The sequence below is a fragment of the Pipra filicauda genome, unplaced genomic scaffold (genome assembly GCF_003945595.2).
Source record: "Pipra filicauda isolate LSUMZ 115617 unplaced genomic scaffold, ASM394559v2 scaffold80_size11013439_pilon, whole genome shotgun sequence".
In the NCBI taxonomy this organism is placed as follows: Eukaryota; Metazoa; Chordata; class Aves; order Passeriformes; family Pipridae; genus Pipra; species Pipra filicauda.
This window is the reverse complement of record NW_024104987.1, coordinates 3,006,666-3,027,898: the sequence shown is the minus strand read 5'-3', so window position 1 is coordinate 3,027,898 and position 21,233 is coordinate 3,006,666. Positions and strand designations below refer to the sequence as shown.

The following is a 21,233-nucleotide window of genomic DNA, read 5'->3' as shown; positions in this document are numbered from 1 at the left end:
ACCACAGTTCCTATCTGCTGGGAGCAGCTGCTTTCGGCACTTCAAAGCCAGTGGACACCACAGTGAAGGCCTCAGCCTTTCCTGCCTTTGAAATGGTTGCAGGATCTATAGTTGGGCTTTATGGCACTGTCAGCACAGGAAAAAAAAAAGTTGTTTGGTTTTTTTGCACCCCCTCCCTTTATTCTTTTTTTTCAAATTTTTTTTTCCTGCTTTCTAACAACATCCCCAGTTTAGCTCCCGATACCTGGGAAGTGTTTCTGCTGAGTTCACTTTCATATTTGAAAGAACACGTGCCCAAGTAATGCATTTTAGTCAAATTTGACAGGAAAATTAAGGAATCTGCTGTTTTTTCCCGTATCCATGTCATTGGAGCACTTTCTGAGAGCACATCTCTCGTGATGAGTGGTGATACCCCAGCAAAGTGCCTGTGGAGGGACAGGGCTTCATGCAGGGATTTCCAAGCAGGCTCAAGCACATACTCACCTTTGTTTCAAGCAGGTTTTCATAAATTGTTGTGAATGGAACACTTGCAGTGAACTTAATGTGATCTTAATGTTTAAAGGACATTAACTTGTCCTTTAAAGCAATAATAGTCACTATGATGACTGTTACACCCATATTTTGCTATGAGTAGTTGCTGAAGTGCTATAACTGAGTGAATGTGAAACAAATGAGATGCAAAATTAGTAAGAGAGCCAAAGTCTAGGAAATTTTGTTTTCCTAACAGGGAGAGATCACACTATGAAACAGCTGATGAGTTACTGTGGTAGCAGGTTGGTGTTACCTGATGAGTTATGACCATGCCTTCTGAGATTAGATGCCAACCTATTATATAAAATAAACCTGTTGGTTTGGTTCATCTTTAGCTGTGTTTATTCCATTTAAAATAATTATTCATGCTTCCATAGGAAGGTGGGAAAGATAGCTGAAGAATCTCCCTGTATCTCAGGAAATCCTTTCTTGCAACATTTATTGTTGAGTTCTTCTCTAAAACTTGTGGAAAAAATAAGTTGTCATCTTGTCCTCTTTAGCCAAATAAGAAAGAAAGAGGACACCTTCAGAAATATTTTACTGGGCATTTAACAGAATCCCTTTGAAATCATGCTAAAGATGAGTAAATAGTCTATCCCTTTAAGTTGGGAGCACAACAAAGGTGTGGTTGAACTTAAATATGCCTTTTAGATTAAAGAAAGAGAGGTAAAGAAGTGCAAAATCAGCTGGTTAAAAGTGAAAAAGCATGTCTGCAATCTCACCTGCCAGCAGCAAGGACAAGTATCTGAGGTGGTGTTGGGAAGTTGTACTTATTTTAGCAGTGTGCTGCAGCAGAGGAAATTATTGAGAGGAAGAATGTGCTTTAGATCTTTCTGTTTGTCTTTTATAACTTTGTGTGAGGTTAATTTAAAGAAAAGAGTAGCTTCTCTCAGGTAAAACATTAATTTGGTAATTACAACCATTGTTTTTATACACAAGTGTATGTATTTAAAAGCCAACGCCTTATTCAATGCCACTTAATATCAAGGTTCCAAGCACAATCTCATCCTCAGTTGCTTAAAATAATTCTAAAGTGTTATTTAGTTCAACATGTAATAGCTGGGCATCTTTCCTGCTAATTTTTAGCTGTTTAACTTTGTGCCAAGGGATTTCACCAGTGTTTGGATGATCAAGGCTGTGATGATGTTGTTTTGCTTTTGCTTAAAACTGCAGCGATGATTCCGTGAAATGCTGGAGGTGTGGGGTATTTTTGACCTGGGTGTGTTTTTATCTGGAAGTGTAGGGTATTTTTGACCTGGGTATGTTTTTATATTTTTCCCTTAAAGACCTACCCAAGTGTATTTAGGTAATAAACATTGTTTAATTCAGGCGTTCAAGAGTTCCTCATCAAAACGTTCTGAAGAGCCTTGCAGAGAATTTCTGTGTTCTGTCTGGGAAGTCGAGCCAGAAGAATTTGTGTATGACAGAGTGGTGTAAAGGCTGTGACCTCATGAGAGAGAGGGGGAAATACAGCATGGGTCAGGAGTACAGTAAAAAACGGAGATTAAGCATTGGCTCCAAGAAACTGCTGTGACTCGAGGATGGGACTTGGAAAGGAAACTCCTCAGGGAAGATAAGTCCTTTTCTGGTTTTTTTCTAGCTTCTCTTTTACCAATCTGTCACCCACTCAAGTGAAGAAAATACTTACAAAAGACCTGCTTGAAATCTGCTATTCCTCACACACACCAATGTTCCAAGTGTTTCTTAGCTGTACTTTAACCTGTTCAGTTTTATTCTGAGATCCACAATCCATTTTTAATATGCTGGTTTAGTTATGAGGACAGTCTTTGTGAAAAGCTTTGTTCCTCTCTTCTTTGTCTGTAGTCTAAGATAATTGAAATACAGTCTGTTCTTGCAAGGAGGCCAAATGAGCACGGTAGTAGAAGCTCTAAATTTTTCATGTCATCAGCAACAAGCTGCATAAATTTCATTTAATAAATTAATCTAGGATGCATAAACGTTTGCTTTGAACCATCCTAACACACAGATGAATGCCTTTTGTGCAGGATATCTGAGGAATAGTTTCTTCAATCAACATCAACTTTTCACTTTATAGCTAAAACTCACAAATGGGAAAAGGAGATGAATTTAACCTCCGAGTGAAGAGTGGGTGGAAATCTTCTCATGGTACCATTGCTGTTTACAGAATTGTTAACTAGACAGATGGGTATTGGCACTGTCTCCTTCAGGCATCTAACTTTGTGATTCAGAGTTAAAAGCCTGAGCTCCCTGTATAGTCAACAGAATCAACTTTGAGGGGAGGAGGGAGAGGGGAGACGGTTCCAGGAACACAAACGGGTGCCTGCAGTAAATAGCGAGCGAGGCGGCGAACGGCTGCGAAGTCGGTTCTCAGTGTTCAAAGAAGGTCCTTGGATAAACTCTGAATCCCCAAACAAAGACTATGTACAGTAAATTCTGTAGCAGAGCCTGCTACAAAGAGGCCCTCGCAGTGACTCAAGGTCTGTTAGTTTGTGAGGAGTGTTTCTGGTTTTAGTGGCGCGGGGGGGCCGGGGAGGGGCCGGGGCCTCCTCGTGTTCATCGTGGTGCCAAGTGGGATTTAATCACGGGGGTGCAGCTTCATTTCCAATACACTGTGGGCTTACAGGGAGACTGGAGAGGGGTTTTTTGCAAGGGCACGTAATGACAGGACAAGGAGGAATGGCTTTAAGCTAAAGGGAGGGTAGATTTAGATTAGATATTAGAGGAAATTTTTTACTATAAGAACGGTGAGGCCCTGGCACAGGTTGCCCAGAGAAGCTGTGGCTGCCCCATCCCTGGAAGTGTCCAAGGCCAGGTTGGACAGGGCTTGGAGCCACCTGGTCTAGTAGAAGGTGTCCCTGCCCATGGCAGGGGGATGGAACTAGATGAGCTTTAAAGGTCCCTTCCAAACCAAACCCATTCCATGATTTTAAAAAATAATTAGCTTGTGCCAGGAAGACTGGGCAGATAGGATTGAGGTGGTGTTTGTGTTGCCCATACTTTAAAAATACTAGAATTCTGAGAGGCCTTTGTAAGTTAAAATGTACAGATCAGGTATATAATTTTACATACATAGTCAGACCAGTCAAGTGTATTGTTGTAGGATAAATCAAATTGCAGCTTAGCCAAAGACCAGCTTGTTTCTTTTAGAGAATTTCTTGCAATTCTTAGTTTGCAGCTGAAATAGAATTATTAGTGGTTGATGAAAAGGTGTAAGTAAAACAGGAAACACAGGCATGCCAGTTAAATTATTGCAGCCTGCAATGAAATAGAAAGTCAAATGCATTTGCTCTGCATGTACATTACCCCACGTGCACTTGCTGCTTCAGTGGTAATGTGTGGTTCTGCACACATTATTTTTCACTGTCCCATGTGCCCTTGGCTCGTTATAACCCTTATATCTTGGGAGTACTTTGCGTTCCAAATGACAGAAAAATCTAAAAAAACCCTATGTACATTTAAAATCCATTTAATTTACATGTTCCAGAGGAGTTCTGGTAAAAGAGTTGTGGTTTTCTCCCTTGCCTTGCAGTGAAGATTCTTCTTTTCTACCCAAAGTTATGCTAAGCCAGAGCCCAGCATGATTAATACTCGTTCCTCCAGCCTACTAGGTCAGATTACTTTTAGATGGAGTATTTGTGGAGATGGATAATCCCCATATCCTCACGAAACATGCACGTTTATTTATAGACCGAGGAGCCAAAAAACGCCTGATTTTACTGGAGTTGTTATTTGGGGACAGATCATGGCTGGTTTTGAGCAGGGTAAATGATGGAGACACCTGATGTACAAACACTTTTAACTGCTTTTAAGATAGAAATACTGCAAATAGATGTGCTGTGGGCCTCCTGCAGAGTGAGTTTAGCTCAGTTCTTTGCCGTGACACGTGTAATACATTGGTGGCTTCTCCAGCCCTCAGAAGTTCAGTCTTGCCAAAACAGTGCTTATAAAATCATCCTGCCATGCAAAACTCTATTTTATGTAGGTGTTACTTAAAATATTTCTGGAATTGCAGACATAAATTTACATGAATTTTCATACTTTGGTGTCAAATATTTATTGTAGCAGTTACATTTTTCAAAGGGGCAGTGAGCTAACTAATTTCCTCTCCCTCCTTTGGGGACTCTAAAAAGAATTTCAAAGGCGTACTTGTTCTTGAGAACAAGTTGAAATTGTTCTAAAATTGAAAAGCCTAAACTCAGTTAGTGATGTAAAAGCAAAAACTGGATAGTGGAAGGTCTTTTCTATATTAGGGACTTTAAAAAGGTATTTGCTGACGTTGATTATATTAAAAGTATTTGGCTTCTGAAAATATCTCCTGCAATCAGCAGGCTGTTTATTGTTGACCTTTGTTCTTCAGATGTGCTGAGAGCAGCAGGATTTCACTTGGGGTCTTTAGATTGTCTCTTGTTTTAGCAGGTTGTCCTAAAGCACCTCCCCATTGAGTGCAGTTCATCAGCTGGGGTTGTCAGTGCCCTGGGCATGAACCACGTTGCCAAATTTGTTTGGCATCTTGTGTGTGTGTAAGGGAATAATAAGAGACTGTGACAGTTTCTGGATTAATAATTTTTAGCTTTCGTTAAGAGTTTTTTCTTTTTAAAATTCTTTTCTCTGCAAGAGTAAGGAAATAGTGTTACATTTCAGTTAAAAGCTGAATTTAAAAGAAATAGTGTAATTAAAAGCTAAGTTTAAAATAAATAGTGCAGTTCTGGTGACAGCTTAGTAAATCAGCTGCTGGCTGTTGCCTTGAACGTGATTCTATCATACTGGTGTGGAAAGAATTAAAACATGAAGAGTTCACATAGGATGAGATCATAATTTCAAATACTTGTTACTAACAGTGTTCCCTGGTAAGAAAAGCTGTGTCAGGTCAGACAGTCCTCCTTGGTTTTGTGTCCAAGCCATGGCTGTAGAAAGGAACAGAGAGGAACAGAGAAGGGAAATAAGAGATTTTCATCTTTGAGAGGACAAGATGAGGAAACATCCCAGGCACAATGGCTGCGATGTGATTATGGTAATAGGGCACACACGATTATTTAATGAATGTTTCTTTTCAGCCTCGCCCCTAATTCCCATTGTGAATCTCATGTTGCTTGTCTGGCTGAAGTGTGCAGGACCTACAACTGTCTGTCTTCTGGACACTCAGGCACTGGGTTTGAGCAGACATTTTAGTGTGATCTGAAGTGCTCAGCATTAAGGGGTACATGCAGAAAGATCTCAACACTCTACAGCTCTTAAAGGAGGTGGTTTTGTTATATCATTCATAAAGGCATTCTCACCTCAAAGAGAAGACAGAATCCGTCTGCTTTATGAAGAATTAATACAGTTTTCATGCAGCTTCCTGTGATGAGGTAGTCCTGTTGTGGCTGAAAAGCAGCATGGATTTTCTTTTTCCTTTTGTTGGTATACACTAAATTTTTCCCCTTTAAAAAGCCAACCCAATAGCAACACAAGAATGAGAGAGGGAGGAGTGGAAGAGGAGCTGTGGTGCTTGGCAGCAGTTCTGAGGAGAGCAGGAGCTTCAGGGAGTGCTCACCAGTGCAGTCAAATGGCTCAGTTACTTCATGTTATTTGTACAGGTTTTTAAAATTTGTACAGGTTTTTGTTGGTTCTGAATGTGAAGTCCTTCATTAGGGAAGATGGGTTTGGAGGTCTTTGAGGGATGAAAATGTTGAGGTCCTCATCCTTTCTCTCCTCTCCTGTCTCTCCACCTCTGCTCCCTGCCAGAAACTTTAAAAAAAAAAAAATCAAGCAAAACCACCGTGGGGAATGGTTTGCTTGAAGTGGGGAGGTGGATTTTTTATTTCAACAAATCTGCCTTTTGTAAAACACCTCCCCTCACCGTGCCATCCTTTCTCTTCCCACATAGCCCCTGAGGGGACACCTCTCTTGCATACAGAAGGACCTGTCCCTTGTGCTCATTCCACCTCTTAAATTCAAAAATGTTGTGTCTATAATATAAATACTGTAAGTGAAGAGATTGCTTAATAAAACTATTTACTTTGGTCAGCGTGGTAGACATGTGTAACTGGTTGGAGAAGTAGGGTCTGTCTCCTGCCCTCTCTGGGTCACATTCCCTGCCTTCTGTTAAAAAAGTGAAAACCTCAATAATTGAAGTTTCCCCCAGCAAACTTCCTTATCCCAAACCTACATGGCACAACCAGCTGAAAACCCAGTAATTAAGAAAATGTATGAAGAAAAAGGCCTCTTCTGTTGACATGATTGCTTTTTAATTGGGTCTGTTCTATGAAAAAACACTGAATGTTTTTCCTGTAAATCAGGCAAAGGCTTTACACTTATTTTAGGGAGCAACAGTTCTTTCTCTTGGCCACACCAAGGACACCGCCAGCATCCGAAAGAAAACAGTTTTTTAGAGAAACCTTGGGCAAAAACCTGGAGTAAAGAACTTTATGTGAAGATCCCAGGCCTGGTATGGACAATGTGTGTCCTCCTGGGGGTTTAAACCCCACGGGGGCTTCCAGACATCTCTTAATGAGCTCTTTAGTGTTATTAAGTAATGTAGATATGTAAAACCGTGAAATATTGCATCTGTCCTCCTCGCTCCGTTTTCGGCAGGACGCTCCCGGCTGCAGCGCGGATGACACACATTCCTTTTAGACTTACGATAGGCTGATCTGTAGTTTGAAAAGATGCCTTTTTTTATTTTAATTTATTTGAACTTAGCATCGAATTTTTGCCACGAAAGCCAGGAGAAGAGCTCATATCACTCCAGAATTGACTGCTACAGCTTTAAGATAAGGTGCCGGGCGCTCTCGGCGCACACACAGCGGCTCCTCCCGTTTGCTCCTTTTTTTCCCTTTCTCATGCTGAAAAAATACCATATTCACCATACGAGATTTTTTTTTTTTTATTTCTTTTTTTTTTTTTTTTCTTACATCCCACCCCCCCCCCCCTCCTCCTTCCTTCTCCGAAATCCACCAAAACTGAAGAAAAATCCAAGTGACTGTTCTTAGCAGCTGTGTGGCCCGGAGTTCAGTGGGGAAGCGGCTTCCTGCCGTCCCTATTCATCACCTGCTTCAAAGGCGGGCTGGCCGCTCCAGTGTGCAGGCCAGGTAGGGTGCCATTGTGCGCAGGCGGGAGGATTAGTATCAAAGCTGCGGCAACCAGGCCCTTGGTCTCGGGCTGCCATTCAGGCAAGCGGGGAGAGGCAAAGAGTGGCCAAGGTCACAGCATCCAGTGTGGTTCGGACTGGGAACGGATCCTGAGAATAGAGGGCTTCTTATGAAATCATGGTGCAAGCTTGCGGCACAGCAGGTGCCCTTCTGGAACACATACATCTGTTTATGTTGGGATAGCGTAGCTGACAACGGGATAATAGAGCTTTGTTGTTTTGGTTTTTTTTTTTTTATATATAATTTTCTTGCCTTTTTTTTTTTTTCCCCTTGATTTAAAAAAAAAAAAGCCAACTCCATGCGCGCCAGCGTTGAGGAATATCGCAGGAAGAGCGTTCGCTTTGGAAATCATAAAGAAATCTTGCAAAGCTTTAATTGCTGGGGTGGGGGGTTGTGTGTGTATATACTTAAGCGAAGGGGCGAGCAGGCTGCCTATTAACCATTTAGGATCCTCAACCCTGCTGAGGAGCGGCAGCGGGATACGGGGGCACCCGACACACAATGCGACAATGCCTTTTTTTTTCTTTTTTCTTTTTTTTTTTTTTTATATATTATTTTTTTTTTTTGTCCGCTCCGACATTTGTACCAACAAATTGGTTAAGGATGCGCTGGATTTGCTCGGTTGTCTCCATTGTTGGGATTGTCTGGAGGAATTCTGTCACGCTAACGGTGGCTTTTTAAAAGGTGAGGTAATAGTGACGTAAAAATAAAATTGCCAACTTGATGAAATTAGGGGGGAAATTAAGCTGTAGATGAGTTGTCATGACGACAAGGATGTTCTATTGATGAACTGTACTCCTCCCTGTCCAATCAGATAGTGGAGCTGAAGCTGGAGCATGAACAGGAGAAGACGCACCTATTCCAGCAGCACAACGCAGTGCACGACTGCCTGGTCCGAGACCATCAACGGGAGATCGAGAAACTGGAGAAGCAGCTTCGCACTGCCATGGCAGAGCACGAGAGCCAAAGTCAAGAAAGCAGGAAGCGAGACGGGCAGGTAACGATCGATAGCGATTGAAAGGCGGTCGCTTATTAGAAATTGCTGATAACGAGTGTTTCCTGTTTGCCAGCATTGTTGGAGGTGCACGCCGGGGGAGCGGTTGCGAAACTGGCACAGAAACGTGATTTCGTTTTTCTTTTTTTTATCTTTTTTTTTTCTTTTTTTTTTCTTTTTTTTCTTTTTTTTTTTTTTTCCGCTTTCCCCCCTCCCTTTCCAGTGCTGAATAGGGCTTTAACTGCAAAAACCACAGGTAGCCAGATTAAAAATCCCATGGTGCGCTATAACTCGGCCTATTTATAATCTTGTCTCATTTTCTTTCATGATGGATTTGTTTAAGGAAAAAAAGGTATCTGTTCCTTTCCCCCCCCCAGCCCTCACACTCACCCCTCCTTTTCTCCTTCCTGGGCAAATCCATATGAATCGTATCTGCCTCGTTCGTGTGCTTTTTTTTTTGTTTTAAATCTCTGCAGGTAACTCACAATTGGCTTTATTTCCTTTTGTTCGTGTCTTTTTGTTTCAGGTTTTGTATTCTAGGTTTGCATTGTGTGTTTGGCTCCGTGTGTCGGATGTTTGATAAGATGATGTGGGGTTGGGGTCGCTTACCATCACGTTTATTTTCCTACACACACGCACCCCTCCCATCCTCCATCTCTGTGGTCACTGTTGGAAGCCATTTGGCAGAATAACCCCCAGCTGGGGTAGCATTTGACTCTTCAAACTTCTGGATGAAATGCACACTGTCAGCATGGAAAATGATCTTTATGAGTTTTCACTTCAAAAACCATCTTATTGCCTTTTTTTCCGTCTATTTTGTAAGGCTGGCATGGTATATTTTCCTAAGAGCCTTTATTAAAAAGGCCTGCAGTGGCGATATTTAAAAAATGGAGGCGATTTTTGCAGTTGAAAGAGTTTTTAGAAAGGAATCTTTGCTAATCAGCGTTAGGATTGCTTATCACGCCTGGATTATTTTATACCAAAACTGGACATTTTTGATAAAGCATCTTTAACTCCACATGTTTTCCGCACACCACCACCTTCCCTAGGAGATGTTAGACTCACACATTGAGGCATTTTCACTCTGCTTTCCCGTAGGCTGGTAGGCTGTGGCTTTTACTGGCAACTAGGATGTAGCTAAGTGACATTGAATTGAAGTTGAATACTTACTTTTTAAATCAGTTGGGTTCTTTTTTTACTTTGGATGGCTCAGACTATCGATATCTGGCTTAAGGAAGTCTATTAACAGGCAAACGGCTTGTTGGGGGAGGACGAGGGATATCTTGCAGAGCCAGGACTTATTTCTCCATTTCCACCATTATGGTTTTCCAACGAAAACGGGATATACTTTTGTGGGAACACTTGGGAAGAGGTTATTCAGGTGGCTTCTGAAGAAATTAAACCTTGCCTTTTGCTCTCCGCTGCATTGTGGGAGCGAACAAAGACTTAAATCGTTCAAGGGGTTGGTTTTTATTCTTTGCAGTTTTTATTTTGGCCCAAGATAGATTCATCTCACCTATGGAGTTGTTTGCTTTTCAGAGTTGTATCCTCTTCTCACCTGCGTTCCTGCTGTTATGGTTGCCTACAAAGGCAGAGCTCCCAGGTTTAAAAAAAAAGCCCCAGTTTTAGAATGATACAGAATTATTCTGTCTACCCGCCAGTGTTGATCACAGTTATTTATTGCTCTGTACAACGCTGAATACAAGGGAAAGGGACTCCTTTAAGCAAATTCAGAGAACTGGGAGGTGTCTGTAAGTACATCTCTGTCTTGTTCCGTTGTGGGTCATTTCTGGCAAAGATTGGAGCCCAAAGTTTGGTTGTGCTTTCTGTTTGCAGTGGGATTGATGATCCTACTACAGGTGCTCTGTGGAAAGCTGGGAATTAGCGCAGCTCTTGGGAGAGTCTGAACAGTCTGAAAAGCACAGTTTGGCCTTTTTGTAGGGCTTTTCTTTGTAGTTTGAATATCCCTGTACAGTCATTTGAACATTGCTGCCATGAGAATGGCATGTAAATCAGGCAGGAAAGTGCAGTTGCTTTGACTAGAAGAGCTGTTGTTTGTTTAAATTCTAGTGAGACTCTCTCAGCTTTCAAGGATGCGGAATTTTCCATTTTGGAAATTAAATTGTTCTTCGTTCCTTCGCCTGGTCTTTGTGTTAGAACTCACCTCTGTCTTTGCTGTGAGCTCAAAAGACAAACGCTGGTGTTTCTCGTGGAATTATGGCACATATTTTTAATATTTCTTTTTTTTAATCTTTGCCTGTGTTTACAAAAATGTGTGTTTTGGACAATGTCCTTTAGGAGATGTCGGGCAGACTCTTCACAAAGATAACCCAGTGATTTAACGGTTATTTGACAACGTTGCATTTTAAAAACCTGTTAAATTTGAGCCGCATTTGACAGCAGCAATTTCCAGGAGTGCTTTGTATCCCGGGCGGAGGTGAGATGAAATGGGAGAGGAGGCCATTTTGCTTCGCCAAATGAAAAGTGGATTTGCTGGGTGATTCGAAAAATTTAAATAATAATTAGCGTTAATCACACACGAGTAGCCTGGTTTGAAGGACCTATCTGCTCAGGGTTGGGTGAGTGATGTGCAAGCACCACTATTAAAGGTATTCACTGGTTGTCTTCCTTAAATCCTTTTCCATATGAAAGAGGAGCGAATGTGTATTTCTTAATATGTGTGTTTAAAATATGTATTTTTCACTATGTTCCTAAAGACAGCTATGGCTGAATCCTGCAGATCAATTTATTCTACAGTTACAGGAAAGATTAATTTAATTTTTTTATTGCATATCCAAGGTCTCTACTTTCACGTAGGTCTTCGGCTTCCGTGAAAGACAGTGTACAAAATGGTTAGATTTTATTCAAATATGAATACATTTATTAATGCTTTAGTCACAACTAGAGTATAAAAATTGAGATTTTGGTGCTTTGCCAGGTTTTAATTAAATATAAAATAATGTTACTGCTTCTTTGAAATATAAGTTTAATATATTTTCAGGAAAAGAACTTGATTTAAGTGGATTGATTTTTTTGTGTTGCTGATGAATATTTGGGTGACAGTTGCATTCCACTTTAGCTCTTGGATTTCTCCATTTCTGGGAGGCTTGCTTTGATTTTTTTTTTTACCTGAGGTTGTAATGCTTGGAGAGGAGTAAATTGACTTGTAGGTCAATAAAAGTCAAAGCAGTACAAAGGCTTTTATACCATGCTGTGTTTTGTAGGCTTTTGAATCCTATTCATTTTCTAGGAAATGCCATAATGTTGTTATTCTTTAAACAGTAGCTAATCATACAGAAATTTTTTTTTAAAGGGTAGTTTTGAATCAGTACTTCTATTTAATTTAGATTTTTTAATACTTTCTGGCTTTTCTTTAGGACTGTTCTTAAGCTACGCTTTGCTTGGTCATTTGTTTCCCACCTCCCTAAATAATAATTTTAATTATACATTAGTACACAAAGCAGGGAACTCCTTGGATGACAGAAGTGTTCTTTTTTTTCTATAAAGGCAGTCTTGCTACTGAATTGGTGGCTTTCTGAAGCAAAACTCCTCATTACAGAGAAGAATCCATCCAGTTTGCTTCTGTGAAATAAGATAGCAGGGTTAGGAAATTTTAATAACCGAAGCAGAGGGGCTGTGGTGCCGGTTGTGCCCTTGTATTTCCCCTTTATCCTTTGAATGTCATTCTCTCCCCATCTGACACGTGCCCTCAACCAGCTCAAAGATTCCCACGTTCCAGCTGCTGTACAGAGTTGGATCATTTTCGTGCTTGTTCTTCCAACCGTTGACCTTTGGGCAAGAAGAAGAAGAAAAAGAAGAAATAAAACGTACCCCTGTAACTTCAAATGCGGCGCTTGGCACTAAAGGAGAGGAAAGAAAGTTTCCACGAGGAAGCTGAATTCTTTTCCCAGGTTCTGTTGGGAGATAATTGGCAAGCCCAGTGTGTTCATCCAGTCGTAATTGGGTCAAGAGGAGCTCGAATGCTCGGGCGCGTTTTGCCCGCCTGTGTCACTGGTGGGCCGGTGTTTAATTGTGACAGACAACGTTTGTGCTCTCAAAAATGAGGCTGCTGTAAGAGGAGATCACTGCTTTTTTGGAGTTTCTTAGGGCTCTTGATAAACCATTATTGGTTGGGAAAGGAAAACCTTAAGCAGTTCTGAAGCTGGGTGAACACGCACGTTGAGAATGGAGGTGGTAAGAAGAGTTAATAAGGAATTATCCTGTGCCTGCAGTATCTGCTTCCTTTTTCCTCTTGATTTTTGCACTTCCCACAATCCCCTTGGCCTTTACAATCCTGGTTCGCTTTACCTTCTCAGAAATCAGCAGCTCCTTCCCTGGTGCCCCAGTATAGCACATCTCATCACTTCTTTCCTGGCTTCTCCTCTTTGAAAAATTGCTTCTTTGCACTTGGAATCAACCATCTCTCTGCAACTGGTGGTTTGCACTTAGTTTTGTCTGAATTAATTCCAAGCTGCTTGAGCCTGTTAACAGTAAAATAAAAAAGTAGTAAGGATCAATATCTTCATTCCAGCAATGATAGTTATTTTCATTTCAGCAGGTTCTTGGTAGATGTTTATGGTTCTCTGTAGATAATTAATGTATCAGCAAAGTGGGGGGAACAGAAGGGGTTTATCTTGACTCCATATATGTGGTCAGTGTGAAGAGTGGCTGTGCTGATCCATGTGGCTGCTGCAGAGCTCTGCCAACTATTGACAAGTGAAAAAATCAAGAGATCTTATGTACTTGTTTAATGATAACTGAATACCCAACACATGCACAGTTTCAATCTGAGTGTAAATATACCTTTAACAGTGATTTTTCAGTACTATATTAATATGAAGGATTTGGGGAGCATTTGTTTCATAACAGGAGGCTTTCTTCACCTTTGATCTGAGAGAACTTACTGTTCTTTGTCTGTTACCTACAGATAAATCACTGATCAACTCTTCTGCTTCATGTAATTGTTGTAATATCTCCAAACATCAGTTCCCACATGGTCATTCTCCCAGTATCAGTGGGAACAATTTACTTGATGGTGTCTGGAGGGTACAGAGAGACGTAGCCTGGGAAACATTCAGATGCTGACAGTGCTACTGAAGTCACTTCTGTTTACAATTTTGAGTAAATAAATTATATGACTCTCTTTTTTTCCTTTTGCTTCCTTTTCTTTTCTTAATGGAAGATGTCTTTGGCATGAGAAGAAATGCATTGCTTGCTATGCAGGCTTTCTCTGCAGCCAATCTAAATCATGGAGCTGCAATCTAAATATTTGTTTGTTGTATTTTACTTGGAGAGTCTGACAGTCAGACTCCTGTAGACAGACAGCCGGTCTCTTTTAGCTTTCCCTAAACAAAAGCTTTTGGCTGTGTTGCAGCATGTTTAATTTCCCACCAGTCAGCCCAGGATAATGAACATGACTGTTGATGTAAAGTAGTTAAAGTACCAAATATTTGTTGCAGAGCTTGTGTGGTTTTCCTTGGTTGTTTCCTCAGTCTGCTGAGTCAGGGTTGCAATGGATCCCATTGATGGGGAATATCTCCTGAAATCAGGGATCTGATGATGGGTCCTATAGAGACATTCAAACTGTGCTTTCACTGAGAGTGTTGCTGTGAAGTTGAGAGATCAGTGAAATGGTCAAATGCAACAGTTTCTTGTGGAAATACTCAAATACTGGTGATCAACACGGCTGGACTTGAGTAAATCCACTGTGGGGAGAATTTGGGCTGCAGCACAGGCATAATCTTTGAGATGAGAGGGAAAAATGAGCCTTCGCTCTGAACTGAAGCCCACAGTGCAGGCTCAGGGCTCCCTCCAGCAAGGTGAGAGTCTGAATCTCCCCTCCCCTGCTCAGGTGAACCCACCTTGGTTATCCTGTGTCACATCCTCAGCTCTGTTCCCCACTGCTGAGCTGCTGCCCTGGTTGAGATGCTTTTGGGACCTGTTGAACACACAACAAACATCTGCCACCCTCTCACTTAGAGCAACCATCAAAGTGTCCTCGTACCATGGTGGGTGATCATCTCTGATCTCTTCCACTTTTCCCCATTAGGACTGAAATTAGTGAGGAATTCAGTGCAGGAGCTGTGACTTCACTCCCTCCTTTTATACTTCAGTCTGTCCTGCACTTGAAATATTTAAAGATGTTTTTGGAAACCATACATAATAGTTCATAAATTATCACTTGCTGATTAAAAATGTTAACTTAGGAGACAACAGACATTTTGTGCTGTCTACAGGGTATGTAAAAGAGAAAGCAGTTGCCATAGAAACTAGCTCATCACATAATATGAACTCTGAATCTGAGATGGAGTTCTTTTCAGCAAAATGGACTTTGTTTCTACAATATGAAATTAAATATATCTGGTAGTTATTATTACATTGTAATCAGTGGTTTCATGGGTTTTTTTGTTTAATTTTAAATATTGGCAGCTGAAAAGGTGGAGTATGTGATTTCCCATGTCTAGGGGCAGGGTGTAAATCATATGGTAGTAATTTTATTTTATAACAACACTCCTTGCTTAGGAAAAAGTGATTATTTCCTGCATAGATGTTGATAAATAGGGAATAATTTCTCTGAACAAAAAATGAGATCAGTTTTGCTCATCAGTGAGGTAAAGGATCTTTATGCCAGGTTTTAACACATCCACAAGGTGTGGCTTTGCATGCAGGGTTTGTGTGATGGCTGCAGTGAATGATTAGCACTAATAGACAATAAGCTAGACATGGTGGGGAAATTATTTTTAAAGTTATATAAAGGAATAGCGAAGTCATAAATCATCAAGTACATCAGTAGATGCAAAACAGATGTTAATAACTGCAGCATTTGAGGTGGTGTAACATCATTTCTAAGCAGAGAGGCAAAAATACTGTGTTAGTCTGCAGCAATCATCCATTTACAGCATCATCTTTTGATTTTGAAATAGAAGGAGCATGTGCCTTCTATGTGAAGATCAGTGTATGGCAAAGCCACACTCTTGAGTTTGCTTATTGGTATTACTTCCAAATGTGTCTAAATCTTCTCTTTTGATTGTAATTTCTGTGATATTAAATGGTTCCAAATATTGCAACTAAACTTATTCAGTAAATATCTGCTGTCCAGAGAAGGGAATGCTTGCTCACAACATTATTAATGGGGTTTAGTTCTTTTAAAAATTGCTTTTTAGTGCTGTCTTGTAATTTGCTTGAGACAGTTGTCGAATAGAACAAAGTTGACTTCTCTTAGTCCGTAGAACAAGTGCAGCAATTTGGGAAACAGCAGTGCTGTCTGCTTCAAACATCCCCCTGGATGGCTGAAGGGACATCCTCTAATGGGAGACCAGCATTCATCCTGCAGGTTTTTCACAGCATCATAGAATAGTCTGGGCTGGAAGGACCTCTGGAGGTCATCGTGCCCAACCTCCTGCTCAAAGCAGGTCTGACTTCAAAGCTACATCGTGTTGCTCAGGGCCAAGTCCAGCTGAGTTTTGAAAAATCTGCAGTGGTGGTGATTTCACAACCAGGTTGAGCCATATATTCCAGTGCTTTACTAGTCCAGTCTGAAATTCCTTTTCCTTTATATCCAGTTGGAATATCTGTTGTTACAGTTTGGATCTGTAGCTTCTTGTCCTTCCTGCAAGATGACTCTGTTTCCTCTACAATTCCTTATACTCAGTTGAAGGCAGCAGGTTGATTTCTCTTTACTCTTCTGTTCTCCAGGCTGAATAAATCTGGTTTGCTGAACTTCCTGCAGGTCCTAGTGACCCACTCCTTCTTCTTGCAGAGTTTGGGGTCCCTGTGAAGGGCAGCCCTGCTCTCCACCTGACCACTTTCCCCCCAGAGCTGCCATCCACAGCGTGGCACAGGGTCATTGTGTCCTGTCATCCAGGGCTTTGGTGCAGATGCTGTAAAGGCTGTGTCAAAAACCTTGCTAAAACCAAGATAAATGACATTTACAGTTCTCCCCTTTCACTGCAGAAGCAACTCATTTTATTTAAGCCTGATTTGCCCTTGGTGTATCCAGGTTGACTGATCTCAGTGACTCTTTCATTCCTCCTGGGTCTGGAAATTAATTTCATGGAGTTTTGCTCCATCATTTTTCTGGGGATGGAGGTTAGGATGTCCTGTCTGGGATTACCTACTAAGGTGCTATGTATTGCAAATTAAGTAGTTAAATTTCTTAGAGTGTGCTTTTTCTCTCATCCCTTTTCTAAAGACAGATTATCCAAAATCAATTTAGTCTCTCTTCCTTAGGTCAGCAGATGTTAATTCCATTCACTCACTGCCACCGTAAATCAAGTTTTGAACAGTAGTCTGGCTGTTAAATGATTTATCTGATAGCAGAGATTCTATGATCTGTTCAGTTCCTCAATTCAAAGGTATTTTAAATACCAAATGAAAGAATGAAACACTGGACGAGAAATGGTGACAATCTGCAGTTTGGAATGTTAACACCACTTGTTTTGGCAGCATTACTGCTCGTAAAACAATAAGATCCATATGGATGCTAATTTTCCCAATTTTGAGTAATAAATACAACCTCTTTATGGTTTAAGTAATGATATTACTCAATACCACTGCAGGGTCCAGTAGACAGTTTCATGATGAGGTAATAAATAGCAATTTTGGAGAGCTGATTTATTTGTATTTTTCTTTTATGTGGTTTCTGATGGGGGAAGAAGAAATCCCAGAGCCAGTGCAAAGCCTTGCCCTCTCCTGTAGCTGACATACTTTGGCTGAAGATATGTCAGCTGAGAAATATGAGCCCATCCATACAGCTCTGCACGCTCCCACATTAAAGTATTATAAAGAAACCTTCAAGTGGAAAACCAGTAACAAATTGCAGCTGAGATGCTCGTGGCAGATTGCACTGCCCTGGGTGCCCTGCACTGCTCTGCCTGTTCCTCCTGCTTTAGTCAGGAAGAAAAATGGGAGACTTCTCTGCTTTTCCTGTGTTTCATGAGGGGAAAAAACCCTCAAACCCCCATGGTGGGTTGTGTGCAGGTCTGAAGATGACGGTGCTGGCACAGGCTGAGTGTTTCACCGTTGAACATCTCTGCAGCTGTTTCCCCACTGGCCCAACCCCTGCGTCTGTAGCAATTCCTCAAAGTCTCCTTTTCTGCCTCACAAGTATGGAATTTGCTATCCCATCAGCTGGAGGGAAGTGTTCTGCACTCTTTCACCCCTGCTACAACACCAGCACCATTCCCACTGTGTGTTCCCAGTGCCCTCCGGGAAGCAGTGTCAGACCCACTCCCTCCGAGCTGCTCCAGCTGCTTTTCTACCAAAGCACTGACTCTTGGCACATCACACCTCGCCCAGTGTGGGCTGGGGTTTGTCTCCTGCCAGCTCAGAGTGCTGAGTAACAAATAGGTGCCAGCAAAGGGCTCCTGGCCGGGCTCCGTGGGACGTGCAAGCCAAAAAATGGGACAACTCGGCGCAGTGCCAGGAATCGCGTTGGACCCGGGCGGTGGAGCCCGTGGGTCAGTGGATCACTGGTGCTGTGCTCTGGTCAGCCCTGCTGCTGCCACCACCTCCTCAGTGATTCAGGTCAGGAGAGCCCATTACCCATCTCCTTCTTGAAACTGGGACCCACGTGGAGCCCGTCGCTCCGCACTTCCCATCCTGGTTCATTAAACCTTGTCTTTTCTGCTGCCATTTTGTGTTTCTCTTTTCCCTCACACCCAGATAAGAGCAGGGGTTTCAGGTTCTGCATTTGGGGAAATTCCATGTGGAGAAAACATCGTGTGTCCTCAGCTGTGGGCTTTGGACATGGGCAAGCCTCGGATGTTCAGCCTCTCAGAACTGGACGTGCCTTCTCTGCAATTGCCTTTTTCTTCTCGGAAACCTTTTTTTAAGAAAAAAATTAGAAATAAACCCCATTATTTTAAAGTACAGTGATTATTTTCAACATCAAGTCAGACAGCAGAGCTGTTCCTTGGCCCACTCACCTTTGAAGAAATGATTGTCACCTTACCTGAACAAATCCTGTTTCTCTCTTTGAACGAGTGGCACAGACTCTGACAGTGATTTAAGGTCTTTAGTGTTGATTTCATGCAAAAAAATATTTCTCACAGTATGACTTTAAAGTAGACTTTTTTCCCCCAATTACTCTACATGTTGGCAGCAAATTAGCTTTGAGGGAGTATTGTGCACATCATAGTTCTCTGTTGATGTATTGTGGAGTCATTTTTGGATCTTTCAGCTCAGTCAGACCAATGACTGACGTTGTTCATGTCTTCCCTTTCTGGGGATTTGAAAGACTTTCTTTTGACAGGGAAGGTGATGTGGAAAAAGAGAAGCCAAAGTACAAGAAATGATTGGCAAAGTGATGATATCACTGGATGTTCAAAGACTTTGCAAATTGAAGCTTATTAAGCTGACATTTTGTCTTCTATTCAGCACTAATTGGAATCATGCCTGGGTGCATGATGTGGAAGTACTTAATACCTGAGTGTTTATCATGACAAAGTGACAGAAATTGATGTCATGGATGCTGTAGATTTCTGTTTAATAGAGAAAACAATATATTTCAAACTGCAATTACATGTCTCACAGTAATTTGTATTCATATGTCTGAAGGTCCTCCTGAAATACTGCAAATGAGAAAACTTTACTTTTGACCCCTAAAATATTGGCCTGATCGTGAGTGTTGCATTCTCAGGTTTTACAGTTGTTCTTCAGAGTTCATAAAATCAGCACTGATGTAGTTTAAAAAAAAAAGAGAAGAAAAGACTAAACCCCCTGACACAGTGTTTTCACTTGAAACAGATCTGAAAATCCCACGAAGAGTGAACTCAGTCTTCCACACGGGTGATACAATTCTTCTAAAGTTGTCTCTGACAGCTTGAATTCTTTTGTAGTCTGTGCTTTCTGCTGTATTGGCATCTGTAAAATGAATTTAGAAAAGAGAAACAGCGAAGCAAGTGATTTTGGAAAGGCAGCTGCTGCAAACACGGAGTACACTGGAAGACTTGAAGAGAGCTGCATGTTCTCCTGCTGTAGTTGGCATCCTTAGGGATTTCTGAGTTCAAGGGCACAAGTGTCCTGTCTGGGATAGCAACATGACCAGTGTGTTACTCTACATCTTCATCTTGGACCTTATGAAGTCAGATCTTATTTAAACCTTTAGTTTAATATAAAATCAATATTTATTCAGCAGTTGCTGAAAACAATGAGCTGTTAGATGAAATTGTTACCTGAATTGCTGTTTCTAATGAAACACAGATTGATAATTGCAGAGTGATATATTTTTTTAAAAACCCAAACAAAACGAAAACAAACAAAAAGCCCACAAACAAACAAACAAACAAAAGGGAAAAAAACCCCACCCCAAACACAAATCAATGGAGTGTGGATGCTCACAGGAATTACTGGTCATTATGTGACTGATCCAGCTGCTTGGGTGTTCCTGTGAACTCCAGCAATCCTGCAGCTAATGAGATGTTGACAAGCAGTAGTTTAAGGGCTGATGGCAATTATTTGTATTGCTGGAATCCTCTGGGGGGGGGATCTCTGTAATATGTAAGGACAGACAGTTCCTGCCCCAGTGAGCTCATATCACAAACTGGTGCTTGTAGGATGTGGGAAGTGGGGGCAGCCAGGGGGAGGTTGGGGACCTGTGATGAACAGTGGGGGTTATCAGTTGGCATTGTTGGAGCAGGAAAGCAGAAGACACAGCATGTGAGCTGCCTCCCTCAAGTGGCTCCAATGGGCATCAAAAAATGCCCTTCCATGGTTTGTTTGTAGCATCAAGAGGCATCTGAAGTGTCCTGGCCCTTTGCCATGTCTGCAGTTGCTGCTGTTATCAAAGGTTCTTATGTGACTGGAGGAAAAGGAAAAACGTTTGACTTAGGTGAGAGATGAGCATGTGAAGAACATTTTTGTCTGTTCAAAGTTTGGGAACCCCTCTAATGATTTCTGTGCTTATAGAAATGCTACTTGTCCACTCTCCTCAAGCTGTGTTTGATAACAACTGACTGTAACCCTTCTAAAGCTGTGCATTGTAAAGATTTCCTTGTGGGAAAGCAAATGTAAAGAATAATTTCTCGTTGCACCTTTTATCTGTTGGATGCTGTTGTTGGGGAGTGGAGGGGAGGGAATGGCACAGGACCCAGGCTGTCACTGTTACCAGGGGTAACATTAGAGAGAAAATACTAATTTTTCCTGCTAAAATCACTTGGGGATAAGTGAGAGAGTGTGTGTGTTTTTGTATGTATATGTGTGTGAGTGTGTGTATATGGATTATTGCCCTCTAATGGATAGAGTCTGAATGGCTCAGCTTTGCCTGCTTACATGGAGTTTTGTAGCAAAACATTGTTTTCAGGATGTCTGATATTTCCCATTTGGGAAGAATCTTGTAATGTTTCTTTGGAATTCTGATACATCTTTTGTGAGTAATTTGAAATTCTCTAGAAAGTCCCACAGCTTAGAGAAGTGCCTTTTCTTTGTTCTCTGAAGGTTTGTTTCAGCTGAACTATTAAGTGCTTAAAATTCAACGTTTTATTTTGTTCTTTTTACCACAGTGTCAAAATAACTGAATATGAGGAGAAAGTACCACATCTCTGTGGTACATCAATGGCCCTTTGGACTGGGGAGAGCTGGCTCCCTTCCTTTATTCC

The 21,233-nt window shown here is 41.4% G+C and overlaps 1 protein-coding gene across 3 annotated transcripts in view; it reads left to right on the top strand.

Moving 5' to 3' along the window:
- The window catches only part of CEP112 (centrosomal protein 112), a 155,777-nt gene that overhangs the window by 60,966 nt on the left and 73,578 nt on the right, over window positions 1-21,233 (top strand). For all 3 annotated transcript variants that reach the window (XM_039390287.1, XM_027749648.2, XM_027749647.2), the window contains one exon: window positions 8,458-8,640. In XM_039390287.1, the coding sequence (XP_039246221.1) occupies window positions 8,458-8,640 (183 nt within the window). The remainder of the gene's footprint in view (window positions 1-8,457; window positions 8,641-21,233) is intronic.